This window comes from Myotis yumanensis, unplaced genomic scaffold (genome assembly GCF_028538775.1).
Source record: "Myotis yumanensis isolate MYYU_CA2020_CCGP unplaced genomic scaffold, mMyoYum1.0.hap1 SCAF_11, whole genome shotgun sequence".
In the NCBI taxonomy this organism is placed as follows: Eukaryota; Metazoa; Chordata; class Mammalia; order Chiroptera; family Vespertilionidae; genus Myotis; species Myotis yumanensis.
In genome coordinates, this window is record NW_027223762.1 from 11516639 (window position 1) to 11535639 (window position 19001).

Consider the following 19001-nt stretch of genomic DNA (forward strand, 5'->3'; position numbering starts at 1 on the left):
TTCGTACAATCTTTTTAACCTCCACCCACCTTGGGACGCTGGGGAGGCTTATTCGAAGGGAGACTGAATTCCTGAACACTGCCGATGTTCTGTAAAACATATGCAAACTGGTCGGGATACGTACAGTGTAAGTACTTTCTTGTGGGTTAAATGCAGATATTTTAGGTGTTTTAATTTCTTTACTATTGCTTACGTGTAGTTATTTCTACCTTTTAAAATTTCGCCTATGGTTCCCTCATACTCTGGTGCTAAATAAATGTCCAGAATTCTGGTTCTTCATTGGTCAGCAGACATCTTGTAACAACCTGTAAGGTAACTGGAAGGGAAACAGCCACAGCCGGGGGATTAGCTCAAATGGTAGAGCGCTCGCTTAGCATGCGAGAGGTAGCGGGATCGATGCCCGCATCCTCCACTCAGCTTTTGCCCTCCCTCCGGGGGGAGCGGGAGACGAGCCGAGCCGGTTAAGTGTCTGTAACAGAGGAGCGCGGCCGGCGGTGATCACTCTCACACACGGCCCCTTGGCTTTTAACGTCTTTTCCGTTTACTACTCTGTCCCTTCGTCCCCTCCTGCCGACAGGCCGGCGGTTGACTATCTGCCGAGGAAGCGCTCGCGCAACCTCCCGCCCGGCGGGCGGGTCAGCCCCAAACGGCACCGGCTCAGGTACCGCGCGCCCGAGGAACCCCGTGCACTGGCCAATGGCAGCGGGCTTTACTGGGCAGGTGGCCAGCTGTCCCCGCGGCCAATCGGCGAGAGACTTCTTGTTTCCTGGCAGAGCGGGGTCCCGGCACCGCGGCGCTCAGGTTTTGTTTGGGTCCTGGGTGCCGGGGCCCGAGGTGGCGCTTCGCTAGCGGGAAAGGGAGCGGGATCGCCGGCCCCGAGAGAGGTGAGGGGCTGTGCGTGGAGTGCGGGCCCCGCCCGCCCCGGCGCCGCCCCCTTTTCAGCCCCGAGCGCCCCTGGAACCCCGCCCCGCCCCTCCGCCCGGGCCCCCGGCCCCACCCCCACCCCGTGGCCTCACCTCTGCCTCCTTTCCCGGCCCCGCCCGCCCTCTACCGGAGTTGGCCGTGCCCCATTCCTGCTCCAGCCCCACCCCGCCCAGGGCAGTCCCGGTCCTTCAGGGTCCAGGGTGGTGAAGCCGCCCCCGCCCCCAGTGGGACTCTACCGGCCACTTTTTAGGGGTGCTAACAGCACCCATTATTCACCCGCAACTCCGAGTAGCGGGACTGCGGGGCTTGCGGGGCTGAGGAGGGTGGAAACGGACTGCGCCCCAGGTGGACTTGAGCTGCAGCCTCTAGGTGAGCGAGTGGCTTCTGCCCACTGCCCGGTGGTTTGGCAGAGGCCTCACGTTTCTAGTTTTCTTCCATGGTAGGCAAAGGGCCATGACAAACGGGAAGAGCCGGCCCTGGCAGGGCCCAGGAGCCACACGGAGAGCCTGGCCAGTGCCTGCGAGGGCAGAGGAGTGGAGAGGAGACAGGACCTGCCCACGGCGACTTAGAAACTTGGTTCTTTCCACTCTGCCTTGCTGGCGAGTGGGGGCTCCTCTTTCCAGGTGGCCATGTGTATCCGGGCTGGGTTTGGGCAGTCCGACCCCTCTGATTATAGTCTCTAATCCTTGGGCTGCGAAGAAGCTTCGAGTTTAGTATGTCGTAGTATTTCCCAACCTAGTTCAGTCGCCCTGTAGTAAAATGGAGTCCTTTAGGTCAGTTGTAACCTCAGTGTGGGGCAGGATGCTGCTGCTGCTTGGCCTTGGCTGGAAGGCCACTCCTGTCATTTCTGGCAGGGAGAGAGCCTCTCACTTCGCAGGGCACTCCCTCGGGGTAGCGCTCATCTATCTGGAGATATTGCCCCCCGCCCCCCCCCCCCACAAAAAAGAAAATTGTTGTCCTTTCCCTTCGCTCTCCCTAACCCGACCCCCCTTTTTCTTCAGCTCTCAGGGCCAGAGTGGAGCAGGAGGATGCTTTCCCGGCCCCGCCATGGAGCTGCGCTGTGGGGGACTGCTGTTCAGTTCTCGATTTGATTCCGGGAACCTCGCCCATGTGGAGAAAGTGGAGTCTGTGTCCAGTGATGGGGAGGGAGTGGCAGGGGGCGCCTTACCCCCCACCAGCAGCACTGCCTCTTCCCCTGACTATGAGTTCAACGTGTGGACCCGACCAGACTGTGCTGAAACAGAATATGAGAATGGGAACAGGTGAGAGGATAGTGGAGGGTGGAAGGAAGAAAAGAGGGGCGACGTCCCTGTCCCCAGGCCCGTGCTCGGTTAGCCCTTTGACTTGCAGTTCATACCAGCACACTGTCCTTCCTTCTCTCCCTACCCCTCCTTCCTCCCTCTCTCCCCCTTACTACCCTCCCACATGTCCCCTCTCCGACCCTCTCGATACAATGACCGGCCTCTCCTACTCTGGCCTTCAGGTCATGGTTTTACTTCAGTGTCCGGGGAGGATCGCCAGGGAAACTCATCAAGATCAATATTATGAACATGAACAAGCAAAGCAAGCTGTATTCCCAGGGCATGGCCCCCTTTGTGCGCACACTGCCCAGCCGGCCACGCTGGGAACGCATTCGAGACCGGCCTACCTTTGAGGTAAGTTTATCACAAGGCAGAAAGGAAGACCTGGGTGCTAAAAGCAGAGGAGAGAAAGGAAGAGGAGTTACCCTTGATACTGAGCACTTGGCAGGCAGGAGGGAAAGGAAGAGGAGTTACCCTTGATACTGAGCACTTGGCAGGCAGGACACCGGGTTTTGGTACCTGCTTTCCCTGCAGCGCTAGCAGGAGTCCCAGAGAAGCCCCTGCCTCACGGAGCCCCCAGGAAGCTGATGGTCATGTGGAAAGTCTCAGAGGGACTTTCTGTGTGTGTGTCGGTAAATGTGATGGGAGGGAAGCTGGTAAATGTGATGAGGGCGTGAGGTCAGTCCCTGGTGACTCCACTACAGCCTTAGTTCTGACAGCGATGGCATGTTGCCCCTCCCTCTTCCTCTGCTCCTCAGATGACAGAAACGCAGTTTGTGTTGTCCTTTGTTCACCGTTTCGTAGAGGGCCGTGGGGCCACCACCTTCTTCGCCTTCTGCTACCCCTTCTCCTACAGTGACTGCCAGGATTTGCTAAACCAGCTAGACCAGCGCTTTCTGGAGAACCACCCTACCCATAGCAGGTGCCAACCCCATTCTTACTCCTGCCGCACAGTCCTGGACCACACAGCACCTCTGCTACCTCTGGGACTTGCCCTAAGACCCTGAACCAAAACTTCATCAGTTCTTTTCTCTGTACAGAATGTGGGATTTGGGGTACCTTTGGCAAATATATTACTGTGTGACCTTGATCTCAGCATACCACCACCTACACTCCACTCACCCCCCTGTGCAGTTGAAGCCCTTAATACCCCAGCTCCCCAAGGGCGGGGGGGAAAAAAGGAGACATACGTAATACTCTTTGTAATACTTTAAGCAATAAAACAGTTAAAAAAAAATACCCCAGCTCCCATCAGTTATCCAGAATTTAGTCAGCACACCTTTTTTTCTGTCCCAACAGAGGGCAGCTCTTTGTCTGTGCAAAATAATTTATCCTAGGGAGCCAACAACTGGGGAAAAAACAAGTTGATCCTGTCCTGTACTCCGCATTCAGGCAATGCAGACCCACCCAAATCCTCAGCTCCCTGTAAGACTATGAGGGACTGTAAGGTCCCCAAGGCAGGATGAAGTACCAGACCCTACAAATCCTGGGCTCCTGACAAGGCCCACCTCTTGCTAGGACTTTAGGGACTTCTAATGGCTTAATGATTTGTATCCCTACAGCCCTGTGGATACCATCTATTACCACCGGGAGATCCTTTGCTATTCTCTGGATGGACTTCGTGTAGATCTGCTAACGATCAGTTCCTACCATGGGCTTCAAGAAGATCGAGAGCCCCGTCTAGAGCAGCTATTTCCTGATATCGGCACCCCCCGACCATTCCGTTTCACAGGCAAGAGGGTGAGTGGGAATAGTATAAAGACCAGACCTTGACCATTCCTAGTGCAGGCACTGTTGATAGCTTACAGTCACGTTATCGCTAGGCATCTTCATCACAGGCTCAGCCTGCATTCCGAGGCAAGGGTGACAGCTCCCACTCCACTTACAGACTCAGCCAGCTGGAAATCCAGTGGCTCTTCATTCCTGCCTCATCCCCTTCCCCACAGCCCCACCCTGATACTGGTCCAGTAGAACTAAAGTGTAACTGACCTAATGGCTGCTCTCTTCTCCATATCAGATATTCTTCTTGAGCAGTCGGGTGCACCCTGGAGAGACTCCATCTAGCTTTGTCTTCAATGGCTTTTTGGACTTCATCCTTCGACCTGATGATCCCCGGGCCCAAACCCTACGTCGCCTCTTTGTCTTTAAGCTGATCCCCATGTTGAACCCCGATGGTGTGGTCCGGGGCCACTACCGGTAAGAAGCCTCCCTGATCTCTGGGGGGTCTTCTGGTCCCCCGTATGCCCTACAGCTCAGTGAGACACTATCATCTACTCTTCCTGCATTCCCAACCCTCTGGCACCCTAATAAGGGTGAGCCCATCTAATCGTCCAGTGACCTGAGAAGGAAATGGATCCCATCCCCTAGCACTCTCTGGAAGGAGCAGAGCTAGCATACCTGCAGGTCCACCTGGGAGCTGTCCTCAGGAGTCTGTGCAGGAGTGACAGCAGATTAAGGAGAGCACCTACCCTCAGTTCTTTCTTTCCTGATGCAACTTCAGCCTCTCCTTTTACAAGTCAGTCTCCCATAGTCTCTTTTCATCTACTCTAGTGTCTGTCTTGCTGGTCCAGCCCTCTAGACTCTGCTTCAGCCCTTGTTCTCCTACAGCACAGACTCGCGTGGAGTGAACCTGAACCGTCAGTACCTGAAGCCGGATGCAGTCCTGCATCCAGCCATCTACGGGGCTAAAGCTGTGCTTCTCTACCACCATGTGCACTCCCGTCTGAACTCCCAGAGTCCCTCTGCACAACAGCACAGTCCTCGTCTCTGCCCTGAGGCCCCCCTTTCTGACCTTGAGAAAGCCAACAATCTCCACATTGAAGCTCACCTTGGGCACTCATGCGACGGGGATAACCCTGAGTCCTGGACAGAGACTGAGCTTGCAGAACAGAAGGCCAGCAGTGTGTGGATTATGCCACCAGGGTCCACTGAGGCTGAGCAGCCAGCCCCCGACACCATCCCCCCCAAAGAGAGTGGTGTTGCTTACTATGTGGACCTGCACGGACATGCTTCCAAAAGGGGCTGCTTCATGTATGGAAACAGCTTCAGTGATGAGACCACCCAGGTAGGAATCACAGAATGTCATGTGAGTGTGGGAGGGGTTGCAGGTTAGGGCAGAAAGGTTGGGCCATGAACAGAGGGAAGGTGACCTGTCAGGTCAGGAAAGCATGTGGCTGCAAAAGGTAGACTACTGCCCTAGCAGGTTTGGCTCAGTGGATAGAGCATTGGCCTGCGGCCTGAAGGGTCCTGGGTTGGATTCCGGTCAAGGGCCCATGCCCAGGTTGCCCACTCGATCCCCAATAGGGCGTGTGCAGGAGGCAACCGATCAATGATTCTCATCATTGATGTTTTTCTCCCTCTCCCTCTTCCTTCCTCTCTGAAATCAATAAGAATATATTAAACACACACACACAAAGTGGACTACTTCCAAGGGTGGACTACAGCTTCAAAAGGCCAAGAAGGAATGACACTGGGGCCTGTTACATCATGAACCTAAAAGAGGCTCAAACTGTTGGCATCATAGTCTTTTCTAGAATTGGGGAAACCAGGGGGAAAGGAAAAATTTGCATTATTGAAGAGCAAAATCTAAGAGCTTAAAAAGGTAGAACGGTACCTTTCCAACAGCTGGAGATAATGTTAAGCATCCCGTGAGAATTCAAGGAACGCTGTCTGATGGTTGTGAAGGTATCTTAGTCACGTGGCCCCATGCTTGCCATGTCTTCCTTGCCCTCAGGCTTGCTTCCTGTCTCTGAGTTGCCTTTTTCCTCCCCAAACAGGTGGAAAATATGCTTTATCCAAAGCTCATCTCCTTGAACTCAGCCCACTTCGACTTCCAGGGCTGCAATTTCTCAGAGAAGAATATGTATGCCCGAGACCGCAGAGATGGCCAGTCTAAGGAGGGAAGCGGCCGGGTTGCAATCCACAAAGCCTCAGGGATCATCCACAGGTTGGGTGGAAACTGGGATACGGTAGATGAAATAGCTTCCCTAAAGAAAGCAATACTCGGGGTTTGCAGGGCAGGGGCGGCCCAAGTCTTCTGAAAAGGCAAGCTCACAGTTAGCATTATTGGCTTTAGTCTGGGAGTCTATCTTTTTGGGACTTCTTGTGTATGTGATAGAGTGCCGAGGTCTGTTGCTGGTGGCTAGGAATTAGGACTTTCTATTTGTGTCCATTTTTTCCCCAAGTAATTACCTTCTTAGATTACTAGGCTGTCCCCCATAGTTCTGTCCTGTTCTGTCCAGGCAGGACATTGATGAAGGTCTCTGTGTCTTAGCTACACACTTGAATGCAACTACAACACTGGACGCTCAGTAAACAGCATCCCTGCCGCCTGCCATGACAACGGGCGTGCCAGCCCCCCACCCCCGCCGGCTTTCCCCTCCAGATACACTGTGGAGTTGTTTGAGCAGGTATGAATATAGGGATAAGTGGGGGACAGGAGAACCTCAAAGTCTGGGAAGGCCTTCTCTCCTGCTGCCTGACTCTAAGCTCCTCTGATGAGAGTCTCACCACTGGCTCTTTTCCTCAGTTAATAAGAGTAGGCCTCTGACTGTAATAGTGTTGAGAGGATGAATGGGCTCTATTTCTGACCCCAGCACCACAGAGAATCCCCTCGCACATCTAAGTCAGATTCTTTGCCTCTGAGCTTGTCTTCCTTATATTGGGTTAGTTCACCCCTGGGCTAAAAGCCGTGTGCTGTGATCTTGATGATCCCTGGTGTCCTAGGGCACAAGAGGAGTAGGAAGGGCTGTTGGTTATAGAAGAGATCAAAGCGCCTTCTGCTGGAAGAAACCCTTCCTGGTGCAGCCAGAAAGCACACCTGCCCCAACTCATGATGGATGAGGGCCCCAAATGAACAACAGTTTAGGGAGCAGCTCTAAATACACTATCAGTAAACGGCCTGGCACAAAGATTAGAGTCCCCCATTGAACAAATCTGAGGTCTGGCCTCCCCTTCCACTGTGCTGTGCACCCCACCCCAACACAGCAGCCTTGGTTGGAAGACCAAGACACTGAGCCAAAGTGGACTCCCCCACAGGTGGGACGAGCGATGGCCATTGCAGCTCTGGACATGGCAGAATGCAATCCGTGGCCCCGGATCGTGCTGTCCGAGCACAGCAGCCTCACGAACCTCCGAGCCTGGATGCTAAAACACGTGCGTAGCACTCGAGGCCCGAGCAGCACTGTGAACATGGGTGTCAACAAGAAGAGAGGCTCTCGAACTCTACCCAAAACTAACAAGTAAGACCAGCAGGATGGAAGGGAGAGTATGAGAGTGAAATAGGGCTCTAAACGGGGAATTCCCAGGGGTCTGTGTCCCTTTCCTACTTCTAAGAGGACCACACGGTAAATATTTTCAGGGAAAATTAAAATGAGTAACATCAGCTCATTTTTTGAGAATGGATCCTCTTCCTTTTTACCTGGAGCTACATGCTTCCTAGGTATCTGGGAATCAGAGCCCTGCACAAAGTCAAATATAATTGGGGTGGGGGCAGGGCTCAGCTTCCAGTGGTTGTAACTGGTTGAGGGGTCCAAAAGCCAGCACCAAGGCAACGGGAGGAATTTACACTCGTTTAAGATGCCCAGGGATGGCCCTTCCGGCTCCTGATGTATTTTCTGCAGGAGCATGTGTGTGAACAAGAGCTCTAGGCATTCTGAGATCAGCTGGTATGCCCCAGTCAGACAGCAAAAGAATTCCTCCCTTTTCCCTTTGAATGAGTCCCTATGCGTTTTCACCCCAGAGGTGAAGTTTTACTGGGCATCGACCCTGGGGAAAGACTTGGGACACAATCTCCCTGGATCATGGTTGACTGGCATCTGCTTCTTTACAGTGGATTGCCTGTTTCCTGCTCTGAAAATACCTTGAGCCGCGTGCGAAGTTTTAGCACTGGCACAAGTGCTGGCGGTAGCCTCAGCAGCCAACAAAACTCTCCACAGATGAAGAACTCCCCCAGCTTTCCTTTTCATGGCAGTCGGTCTGCAGGGCTGCCGGGCCTGGGCTCTAGCACCCAAAAGGTCAACCACCGGGTGCTGGGCCCCGTGAGAGGTAAGCTAGTCTGGGAGCCTCTGCAACAGGTGTTTAGTTGTTTGGGGCATTGTTGGGGGAAGTGAGAGCTTGAAGATATTCACTTGGACTGGAACCAAGGAAGCGAATCAATAAAATTAGTTCATAGCAGAATTTGCAGCCTCTCCTGTGACCTGGTGTTCCCTGCGGCATGAGCTCCAAGCGGTATTTGTGGCAGAGGCAGTGTGCTGGGTGGCTGTGCTTCAGCACATCGGGAGGCAGGGGAGTTTGTAAGGATGAAACGCCAGCTGAAGCAGGGCCACACAGACATGGAGCCTCCACTTCAAGGACAGTGTCAAGCTGCCTTGTTGGAGGCAGTGTCAGGAATGCCCTCAGTCCAAATTGCGGCACTGTGAAATGATGGAGAATCCTACCCAAGGTCCCATGAGCTGAAATCATTCCTGGCTTCAGAGCCTATTCAGAAAGTTATCAGAAGGATTCTAACGTTTCCAAAGAAAAATGGCCTGCAGACAGAGTCTGTTGTAGGCATACCAAGCAGCAGTCTAGCCCCTTCCAGCAGTGGTCACAGTTGCTCAGCTCTGCATCAGTACCCCTAGTTTGGCCTGATGAGACCCTGCCTGATAAGACAAGAGATTCTGGGTCAAAATATATACCAGAAGCAGCTGGGCCTGGAGGGAAAAAGAAGGGGAAAGTACTGCGGAGCCATTTCTCGGAGTGGCCAGGCTGTGGTGGGGAGACTGTTGCAGAGCCACTTCTGGAAGTGCACTAAGCCGCAGATACATTGTATGTGGCTTCCAGGCTACAGAAGTCTTGCCAGAGTATGGAGGCTTATAAGCTGGAACTAAGCTTTGCTGGTCTCCAAGCCACACTCAACCTTGTTAGCATTTCCCTGCTATTCAGCTTCCATCAAAGCTTTGGTGCAGACCAGAAACATGCACTGGGTCGTTGCTGTGGGCATCTGACTGCCCTAGTTTGAGTAGCCAGAGGAGAGCAATGGTCCTTCCCAGCTTTGACCAGTATCATGTTTGATCTCTGACATGCATCATCGTTACCTCTGCTTATATTCCAAGTCCCATTCTTTGAGATTCTATCTTCATTGAAAAGGGCACTTTTGTACAGTGTTTGAAGGGGAATATTAAAGTAATAAAATGCCTTATATGTAAATAACATTAAACAGTGAACAAAACAGTATCACATATATATTTCATTTAACACTCATGAGGTCCGTGTGGAATGGATGGTGTTTCTATTTTTCTGATGAGGAAACTAAGGCTGTTCAAGGGTGACTTATCCAAAATTGCACAGCTGTTTAGTGGCAGTTATTCACACATGTTTTTTCATGCCCCAGTATACTTGAGTTTCCCATCTTTCTTCTAATTTCTTTTCCTCTTAACTCATAGTTCCTATATCAGCATTATAAATTCTCCTTCCCTTTCTACAAAAGGGACATAGTAAAGAACCTATTCTACGTCCTCACGGGAGGATTCTCAGCCATTTCAAACATCCTCCCTGACCCCTCCCAATGCAGAGTGCTGTATTGAACTTCTTGAGGGAGGGACAAGAACTGGGTTTCTCAGTCAGTACAAAGTAATTTTTAGTTGGCTGATTTGAAACTTAATAGGGACACAGGACAGTAAACTCAACATAAAAGTACACACACATTATAAACATGCAGGGAACTTGGGGAGCCACTGTCATAGGTAAACAAGAGGGTAATTAGCCAAAGAATGTTTAGTTGAGAAGTGGTTTTGAAGAATGGGTGTTGGTATATGGTTTGACAAAAACATTCCAGAGATGAGAATGATGGCCAGACCAGGGCTGCTGCGTAGACAGGACAAAGAGCAAGTGTACTAGCTGGCTCCAAGGGCCAGACCTTTCACCATGGGCGTCAGGTGAAGAGAGGTGGGAGGAAGAAGGACGTCTTGAAAACAAAGATGTGTTCATGAGACATAGGTGCTGCTTCTGAAAATGGTGGGAATAAAAGACTTAGGTTAAGAGAGCTGTCTGAACTGTGTATATCGGCAAGGCAGGAGATGTGGGTCCTTAGAGTGGGTTATGCATGAGACTAGCACCTGTATCAGGTGTAGAGAATTAGAAACGGTGGTAGGCCTCGGTGATGGTGGAGAGAGCTTCAGGGCTATAAGCTAAAGAAAAAGATCATGGTGGCACAGACATTGTTGGAAGAAAAGGTGATGAGTTTATCTATATGGAGATGTCCTGCAAGCAGAAGGGCCAAACTGCAGAAAAGGTGACATCAGGATCGGGTCTAGGAGTCATCCACATACAGGGCAGGTAAAACCAAGTGAGACCCTATGTCCCCCCAGGTGAATGAGCTTAGCAGCAGAGAGAACTGGTTTGTGTAAAGAGACATCCCAGGGACTTGAGTAAATATTTGTAAGAACTACGAAACTATGTCTACAGTCAAGGGGTCAAGAAGAGGGTTGTTGCTAATACCAAACCAGGATACTATGAGCAGCTGAAAGGTCAGATTCCAGGAATCCTGCCTCCTATGTTCTCTTGGGCATTCACTGGTGCTGCAGTGTTTGCTGCTTCGTCTCTTAAAGTCCCTGATGGGACTCGAGGATGGTAGACTGGCCCTGGCTTGGAATAGGGACCTGTGATGCAGACACACTTGGTTCTGAAACAGGAAGAACATGACCTGTATCTCTGAGATCCAACTATAAAGCAGCTATACTTTCCAAACCCAAAAAATGGGATTGTGATCTGACAGATTTTCTTCACTTATATAGTTATTTATAAGAAAATTTCCTCTAATGTATAAAAATTATATCACACTTAACTATACATTTAACTGGTGACTCTCCCTTATTGGCTAGAACAAAACGTGGGATTAGGCTATCCAGGAAATTTCAGAAAAGATCCAGGCAACCCAGTCAGAAGCTTAAGGTGGAGGTTCAGGGAACTAGTCTGACGGATTCTGTCTTCGGGGGTGACATTTTAGAAGGCTAACAAGTAACCAGCTTGGGCTGCACAGGAATGTTCCGGGGGCAGGAGGCCAGAAGAGCCTTCACTCCCAACGCCCTTGACCATAGTGCCAGGATCTTCTGCACCTCCTTCCCCGCCGGCTGCCAAAGAGGCCATGAGCACCGCCTTCCCAGACCAGGCTCAGCTCTTGCAGAGGAGGCAGGAGAGGTCATGGGGAATAGCTAATACAAGGGTGGAGTGAGGAAAGTCAAAAGTCTACGAGATGCTGGTGTAAAAGCAGATGCAACAGAGGCCAAAGGAAGGCCAGGGAGAGGGCGGAGAGGCAAACCAGCTTCTGTTGGTTACATACTGACGAAAACAGGGCAAGGATGGGGAGGCCAGTGAGGTGCCCAGGCCACACACAGAAGAAGGCACTTGCTCTCAGGGTCAGGCCAGGGTCTCCTTACATGTGCGCCCCAGATACCTCACTCGCTTCATATTGGTCCTGGCCCTGAATTCAAGCAATAGTGTCAATAACTGAAACACGCCCTGGCCCTCCAGACAATCCAGCGGGACACTGGGGTAAAGGACAAGGGACTTACTTTTTTTACATCTTCAGCTCTTGTCCTCCACCACTGCCCTCATTCCTCCCAGCTCTGGTGCTTAACCTGAGGTTACGAGAACCCTTTCCTGGCCTCTGATGCCATGGCTCAGCTGACAGGCAGCTTTTGGTAGAGAATAGTGAGGGGAGGTTCCTTTGTGAAGTGAGTCAAAGGACACAGGAAGAATGCCTCTAGCACTATCACCACCTTTACCTTTTCTACTGCAAACAAAAGTTTCATGTTAAAACTTACTTGATGGCAGGAAATGTCTCATAACATATCTATTTATCCCTATCACCCAGCACCTACCTGGCACTTATTAAACGATCAACAAATATATTGCTGAACAAAAACTTGGGAGCTGTAGAATAGCCATCCTAATTCATACACCGGTGAGGTCAGTCTGGCTCCTCCTCTCAGACCTTTGCCCCAGGACTATCCTGTCGCTGCCAAAACGGAACCTATAGCAGATGACCAAAGAACATCATCTCACAACCTCTAGAAGCAGAGCTGATCGCCTATCACTCTTGCACTCAGCCTTAAGCTGCCATTTCTATACCTCAGAACCAAGAAACAATAGAATTGGGGCTCTTCCCTTTCATTCTTGTCTCAATGGGGACTGAGAAGGCCAGAAGCCAAACATGAGAAACTGCTGTGGGCTCACTGTGCCAGACTTACAGCAGGGCTGGCTGGATCTTAAGAGTCTTTGATGAGTTGAAATGCTGTCTAAATGCCTTACACTTTCCAGATCAGCCTTCTACCTTAAACCAGACCTTGTCTTCTACCCTGAAACTCTCCTTAGGGGCAGGATTCCTGAGTGCATCCTTAGTATCTTTCCCATGATCTCTACATTTCACACTGACTTTTTTTTACATCATTTGCCTATTTTGCTTCATACCTCCTTGACTATCATGCAGTTCCTTACTAGAACCTACAAACATCCCAAAGGCTTTCGCCCACTCTTGCTTGTTTTCTCTCATCCTTTCTTGGGGTGGGTGAGGCTTCATCCCTTAATATATTTTCAACATGCGTCTGTATGGAGATTTCTCAGACCATCTAGAAACCTGCTGTTTCCCCCTCTATCAAGTACATTATTTCTGCCTACAGTGCACTGTCCCTTGGAAATCATAGTGACATCCCTGTTTTAACCAAAAATTACCCAGGTCTGGGCTCTACAGCATCTCTGTGGTGGGTAATGTTGCAGGTTAACTGACTCACATTGAGTCTCTGACTTCTTTTGTCTTGTTGGCATTGCTGTACCAACTCTTCCTAGCCCGCTAAGTTCTGGTTGTTTCTGACTCTTGGCTGCAGTCTTAGCCTCTACTTGGTACCCAGCATACACAGTATTAGAGAAGGTCCCTACCCTCAAGGAACTCAAGTTCTAATTAGAATATCGGCAAACATTATTGAGTACTTAGTATGTGCCAGATACTATTTTAAGTCCTTTACATGTACTAACTTATTTAATTAGGGAGAAACCATAATTACTAGCCATGTGAATAAAGGACAATGAAGAGAACAATTAATTCTACCAGTAACGGTCAAGGAGGCCTCACAGAGGTGACATTTGAGATGGGACTCGTAAGATATCCAGGGTTTCCCTAGGCAACAGACATTTTAGAGGAACCGCACAGCTAGGAGCCCCAGGGGTTGTAGCAGAGGGTGTGAAGGATCAAGTCAAGTCAGCATCCTTCTGAGGATGAGTAGACCTGAATCAGTGGGCAGGGCTTTGAATGCTGTGTACAAAGGTTTAGACTCTGTCCTTTAAAAGACCTTCAGTATCTCCCCCTTCTCTGAGCCAAAACAATTTTTGACCAGGTCTATGTTTTAGAATAGCAATTTCTGTCATCTGCCTAAAGAATGGATTGTAAAAAGGAAGGAGGGGGCCAGTAGAGAATATTTTTCAAAAGCCTGAATGAGCTAAAGACCTATATCTGGACACTGGCAATAGCAAGGTAGAATAAAGAAGAAATTCAAATGAAGGGAAAGGTAGAATTGGTTAAACACAAATATAAATGTGAGGGAAGAGTTGAAAGATGAAACAAGGTTTCTAGCAAAATCTTCCCGAAGATAGGGAGAACAAAAGAAAGGGTGGGAGAAAATGGATTTTGTTTGGGTCATGAAAGACTGTCTGGTAGAAAAACGTCCAGTGGACAGTTAGAACTGCAACTCAGGAGCAAAGGGCTAGAGGGAGATTTGAGAGTTTAAAATATGCTGAGCAAGAGAGGACCAAGGATAGAATGGTGAGGAACACCACAATTTAAGGGGCAGGAAGATTAGTTGAAGAGCAGTTAGAGGTAAGAGGAGAACCTAGGAAAGCTGTTTAGAAGCCAAGCTTAGTAATTCCTTTGCCAAAAGAATGAGCTCGTGGGTAAGTTGGTTAGCCAGAGAAGTGAGGATGAGGGCTGGCTGAGAACTGGACACTGGAATAAGTATCAGAGGACTTTATACTCATCTTAGGTTTCTTCAGACAAGGGACGCTGGTGTGGTAAGTTTGAAAATGGGCATTTTCTGACCAAGGAGAGCCAATGGGGTGGTGGACTGACCGTGCCTCACTTACTTGCCCTCTCTGCTGTGTCCCTTCACTCAGAGCCCCGAAGCCAGGACAGGAGACGGCGGCAGCAGCCACTGACCTATCACCTTACTTCAAGCAGCCTGTCCTCATCCCCAACTCCTGTCAGTTCTAGCCTAGCCTCCTCACGCAACATGGGCTCCTGCCTACTGCCCAGCTCACTCAGCATATCAGGTCTGTATGCACTGCCACTGAAATCTAGGTTGGCAGCCTCCTTCCTTCCTTACCACGCTGGGTGTAGAGCAGGCTCCTGAGGAAATCCTGCAGCTCCGTTGCCCCCGGACCTGGCCCTCCTTCTTGACTTGATGTGATAGAGGCCTCTGTAGACCAGGGGCATCCGTTATCGCCCAGAAGATCCTAAACCCCAAACACCCATGCCCTTGTACAGGAAGCTGAAATTTAATGAATGTCTTTGTATAATAGTAGTTCCCATTTATTGAGCATTGACTATGTGGCAGGCACTGCTCTAAGTTCATTATCTCATTTAATCCTCACTTTTACAGTTGAGGAGCATGATGACTTTTCCTACCTGCTACTGATTGAAGCTCCCTGCCTCCAGGAGCTGGACAACATTAGACAAAACTACAGAATGAAAAAAAGGATAGGCCTGCCTTCACCACAAATGTGTGACCATATCAAGCACACAAAACCTTGGCCATCTGCTCTCCTTTTGTTCTATCCCAGCTGCCACAACATTAGTAACAAAGAAACAGAATTTACGGAGGATGAGGCCCAGAAATCAGGATTTTAAAAAGATTCCCAGGTGATTCTAATGTGCAACCAAGGTTGAGAACCACTGCTGTAAGGTCTATAAATTCAGAGTAATTCAAGCTCTGATTTGCTGCTCCACCCCTTGAACAAGACTAGAGCATGCCAAGCTTCTTAACCAAGGGCAACCACCTCACCACCTCTGCACATGTGCCAATGTCTAGAGACATTTTGGGTTGTTACAAATGGGGAGGGGCAGGAAGAGGAACACCCTCTAATCCAGCGGTTCTCAACCTGTGGGTCTCGACCCCTTTGGCAGTCGAATGACCCTTTCACAGGGGTCGCCTAAGACCATCCTGCATATCAGATATTTACATTACGATTCATAACAGTAGCAACATTACAGTTATGAAGTAGCAACGAAAATAATTTTATAGTTGGGTCACAACATGAGGAACTGTATTTAAAGGGCCAGAAGGTTGAGAACCACTGCTCTAATGGGTAGAGGCCAGGGATGCTGCTAAACATCCTAGAATGAAACAAAGAATTATCCAGCCCAAAATGTCAATAATGCCAATATTAAGAAACCCTGATCTAAAGGAAGTTCCCTCTTCCCCGTGGCCCCTACCCTGATATGTTTCTTTTGTTCTCAGGGAGCAACTGCTCACTCCTGTCCTCAGGGGACAAGCCAGAGGCTGTCATGGTGATTGGGAAAGGTCTACTAGGAACTGGACCTCGGATCCCCTGTGTCAGGACCCGATTACAGGTAACATTTTTGGGTCTTCCCATCCCCAGCATAACAACTATGGCAGAACCCAACAAGCAACTGTTCATCTGGTAGTCAGAGGGGGAATGCCCAGCACTGCTTTACCTCTCCCCAACCATATAAGAGAGCTCTTCTGGTGTCTCGAGTGCCTGTCTGTCCAGTGTCCCATCCCCTTCAAGCCAGGTCTCTTGCTTGCTTTCAACCCCATGTCCCTGCCGGATATACCCCGACCTCAGCCTGCTAGCTTTGGCTTTGTCTGCCCCTGCCCTTAGTTTCTCCTCTCTTTCTGCCCAGACCTGCCCGAGGAGAGTTCCCGCCAGGAGGGGTCCCGGATTCCCCAGGTAACACATCTGATTGCTGCTCCTAGGAACAGCTGTGCCACCAACGCCAATTCAGTCCAGACCCCCATGCTAGTTGGCTCAAGTTGGGTATAGGCAGAAGGTGAATGGACGGGTGAAACGTAAGCTGGTCTGGCAGGGGCTGAGGCACAGAAGGCTGAGAAAGATCTACCAATCCTCCAAAAGCTTTCTACACAGTACTTGTCTTTGGTACAAATCTTGGCCATGATATAGCCATGGAGGTTAAATGGTGGATTCTTTTGCCTCCCCTAGTTAAATAAGACTCAGAGTATATAGTTATAGATTGAACCCGAGTTCTCTATTATCCTCTCAGCTAGGGAACATGCCCAGGAATTAAAGGTCCTAGTACCTGTGTTGACTGCTAAACTACACCCTTACTCATGGGAACTCTAGAAGCACAAATATTCACCGAAGAACCCAGCTTCTTAGCCCACCCCCTGTCCACAGGCTAGGTCCAGGTTGGGCTGGGGCTCACCGCCGACTTGCAGAGGGATGAGAGGCTCTTCGGGCCCCACATCCCCTATCCTCTGGACCAGGGAGAGCAGTGAGCCGGAGCCGGGACCCCCGCTCTGCACCAGGGTGAGCACAGATTGTCCCTCACCCCACTTCTCGTTTCTACCCCGTCATTCCCAGTTCTGCCACTCAGGATCATTTCCTTCCTGAATCCTTGACCCCCAAAAGACTAAATGTACTTTCATTAGGAATCTAGTACGTTTTTTCCCCCCATAATGGCCTCAGTCTTCACTCCAGTGAATAAGAAAACTGTTAGGGTCTAAGGCCTAGGAGCTGGCAGGTTCCAGCATCGGACCACTCTGCAGTACTCAATACTGTGCCTATCCTTACCCATCCCACCTCTCACTTCCCAGCCCCTGGCTAACAGACCAGAAGAGGAGCAAACTTTTCACAACCCTGATTCCTCTCTTTTCTGTTGCAGGCTGCCTCAGGCCGCACCTCCACGGCCCCACTCTGCCCCTGCCATTTCTCCTATTTCCTGTAGTCTATCTGACTCCCAGTCTCGGACTTGTTACAGCGGGGGGCCCTTGGGCCAACCTGAGGTTTGTTTTGTCCCTAAATCTCCCCCATTCACTGTTTCTCCCCGGGTCTGATGCCTTGACCTTCATGCCCAGGATATAGCCACAAAATGGGGAACACTGTGAGAAATGTGCTAGTCCCCTGCCTCAGCTGCTGATTCCATGTGACAACTCTAACTCCTCAGAATGCCATTCACACCGTGCTGAGGCATCACAGAGCATCACCTTGAGACAGGACAAAGCAGGGAATGTGTCACCCCTTCCCTCCCTCCACAGCACAAGATTTTGGGACCACAAAAATATCTATATTTTTATATCGGGGGGAGGGAGTAGAAAAGAAAGCAGCCCTATACTGGGCCCTACTCAGTGGCAGCTTCTTGTTCCATAGGGTTAAGGAAGACTTTGAGGAAATAAAAGTTGTTTGGAAAAATCCAGGTGTAGTTGCTTTATATGCTGTGATGGGTAGAAGGGATGAAGTGAAGTGTGAAGGCCCCTCTCACCCTCCATCTTGCCTCAGACTCTGTCCTGGAGCCCTAGAAAAGAGGGAAGACCGGAGGTAAGGAAAATGCTGTTTTACTCGGAGGAATCCTCCGGGAATCAACTCCCATCCACCCTCTCTCCCCTTTACATTGCGACCCACACTTAAGGTTGGTCTCCCAAGCCCTTCCTCCTCCCCCCCCCCCCCCCTTTCTTCTCTATGACTTGGGTCTATAGCCGCCAACCCCTAACTCAGTGTCTCTTGCCCCAGAACATGGAAATAGAATTCTATCTTTACAATCCCTCTCTCACACACACAAAAAAACCTGCCTAAATAAGTCTAAATAATCTTGGAAAAGTGAGGGCTGTTTAAGTGAAGAAGAACTCAAATCCTCATTCGTGGGCGGCATCCTCAGTACCCTCATTCCTACCTGGCAGTGCCACCTTGCACCCATACCCCCAACTTGGGCACCTGGGGCCTAGGAAACCCACCCCAGGGGTCAGCTGAAGCGGGAGGGACACTGCAAGGCACTCTCTTCCCTGTGCGGACAAGGGCCCAGTGCTGGCGCTGCATGCTTGGCCCCTCGCTTTCTGATGGGAAGTTTCGAACCCCGCAGGCCCTGGCACGGCCTCGCCACTCCGGGGCTGGGCGCTACAGCCCCAGACCGTTACCTGGGGCGGAGAAAGCGCCACTTTCATTCCTGCTTCTTGGGATTGTTGACGGCCACGTAGTGATAGAGAACGACAAGCAGGAAGAGCGACACGCCCAGCATGTTGGCGAAGATGGCGAGCTGCACGTCGGTGATCATCCTGCGGAGAAGAGGCGGGCTGAGCCTGCGGCCGGCACCACTCCCGGCCCAGACCTGGGCCCGTCCTCGCCCCCCTGGTCGCCTGCGCGCCTCTCACCTGATCAGCTGCACTCGGCTCCGCGGCGGTCTGCGATCCGGCTGAAGGTAGGAGACCTGGTCCGGAAGTTTGTGGCGCCAGCTCAGTTCCAGGACAGGCACTTCCGGCCGGGTCGGTCTCTCTAGCCCCGCCGTCTCGCCTGCTCCCCGCCGCGCTCGCAAGGGGCGTGGTCTGGGGCGGGGCTGCCGCGGGGTGGCGTGTGTCGGGCCCGCGCCGCACAGCTGGGCGCAGCTGGGCGCAGCTGGCGCGGCGGGGGACGTGGTTAACAGCGCCGGGGCCGCCTCCCCGGAGCCGCGGGGTGCTAGGGCGAGGGTGCGGTGGCGGGGCCCGGCGGGAGGCTTGGCCTGACCTTAGACTCTGACACCCCTTCCCGTCCCGCCCCCCACAATGCTGCTCACCCTTTCCC

General features: G+C 51.1%; 2 protein-coding genes and 1 non-coding gene across 3 annotated transcripts; 2 read left to right on the plus strand and 1 right to left on the minus strand.

Moving 5' to 3' along the window:
• Positions 1-11: 11 nt before the first annotated feature.
• Positions 12-17738, plus strand: AGBL5 (AGBL carboxypeptidase 5). Its single transcript, XM_070428860.1, is given in 16 exon segments — positions 12-127; positions 1926-2186; positions 2408-2579; positions 2984-3147; positions 3788-3965; positions 4243-4421; positions 4833-5289; positions 6002-6171; positions 6499-6634; positions 7263-7465; positions 8056-8270; positions 14367-14522; positions 15710-15822; positions 16629-16742; positions 16744-16760; positions 17116-17738. Coding segments are annotated over 15 exon segments (2661 nt in total). The 5' UTR covers positions 12-127; positions 1926-1971; the 3' UTR covers positions 17288-17738.
• Positions 340-412, plus strand: TRNAA-AGC (transfer RNA alanine (anticodon AGC)). Its single transcript has one exon. It is a non-coding gene; the product is annotated as a tRNA-Ala (tRNA).
• On the minus strand, positions 17509-18703 carry OST4 (oligosaccharyltransferase complex subunit 4, non-catalytic). Its single transcript, XM_070428862.1, has 3 exons — positions 18596-18703; positions 18362-18499; positions 17509-17745 (listed from the first exon to the last, which is right to left on the minus strand). The coding sequence occupies exon 2, from the start codon at positions 18496-18498 to the stop codon at positions 18385-18387; it is 114 nt and encodes a 37-aa protein (XP_070284963.1). The 5' UTR covers position 18499; positions 18596-18703; the 3' UTR covers positions 17509-17745; positions 18362-18384.
• Positions 18704-19001: the final 298 nt, after the last annotated feature.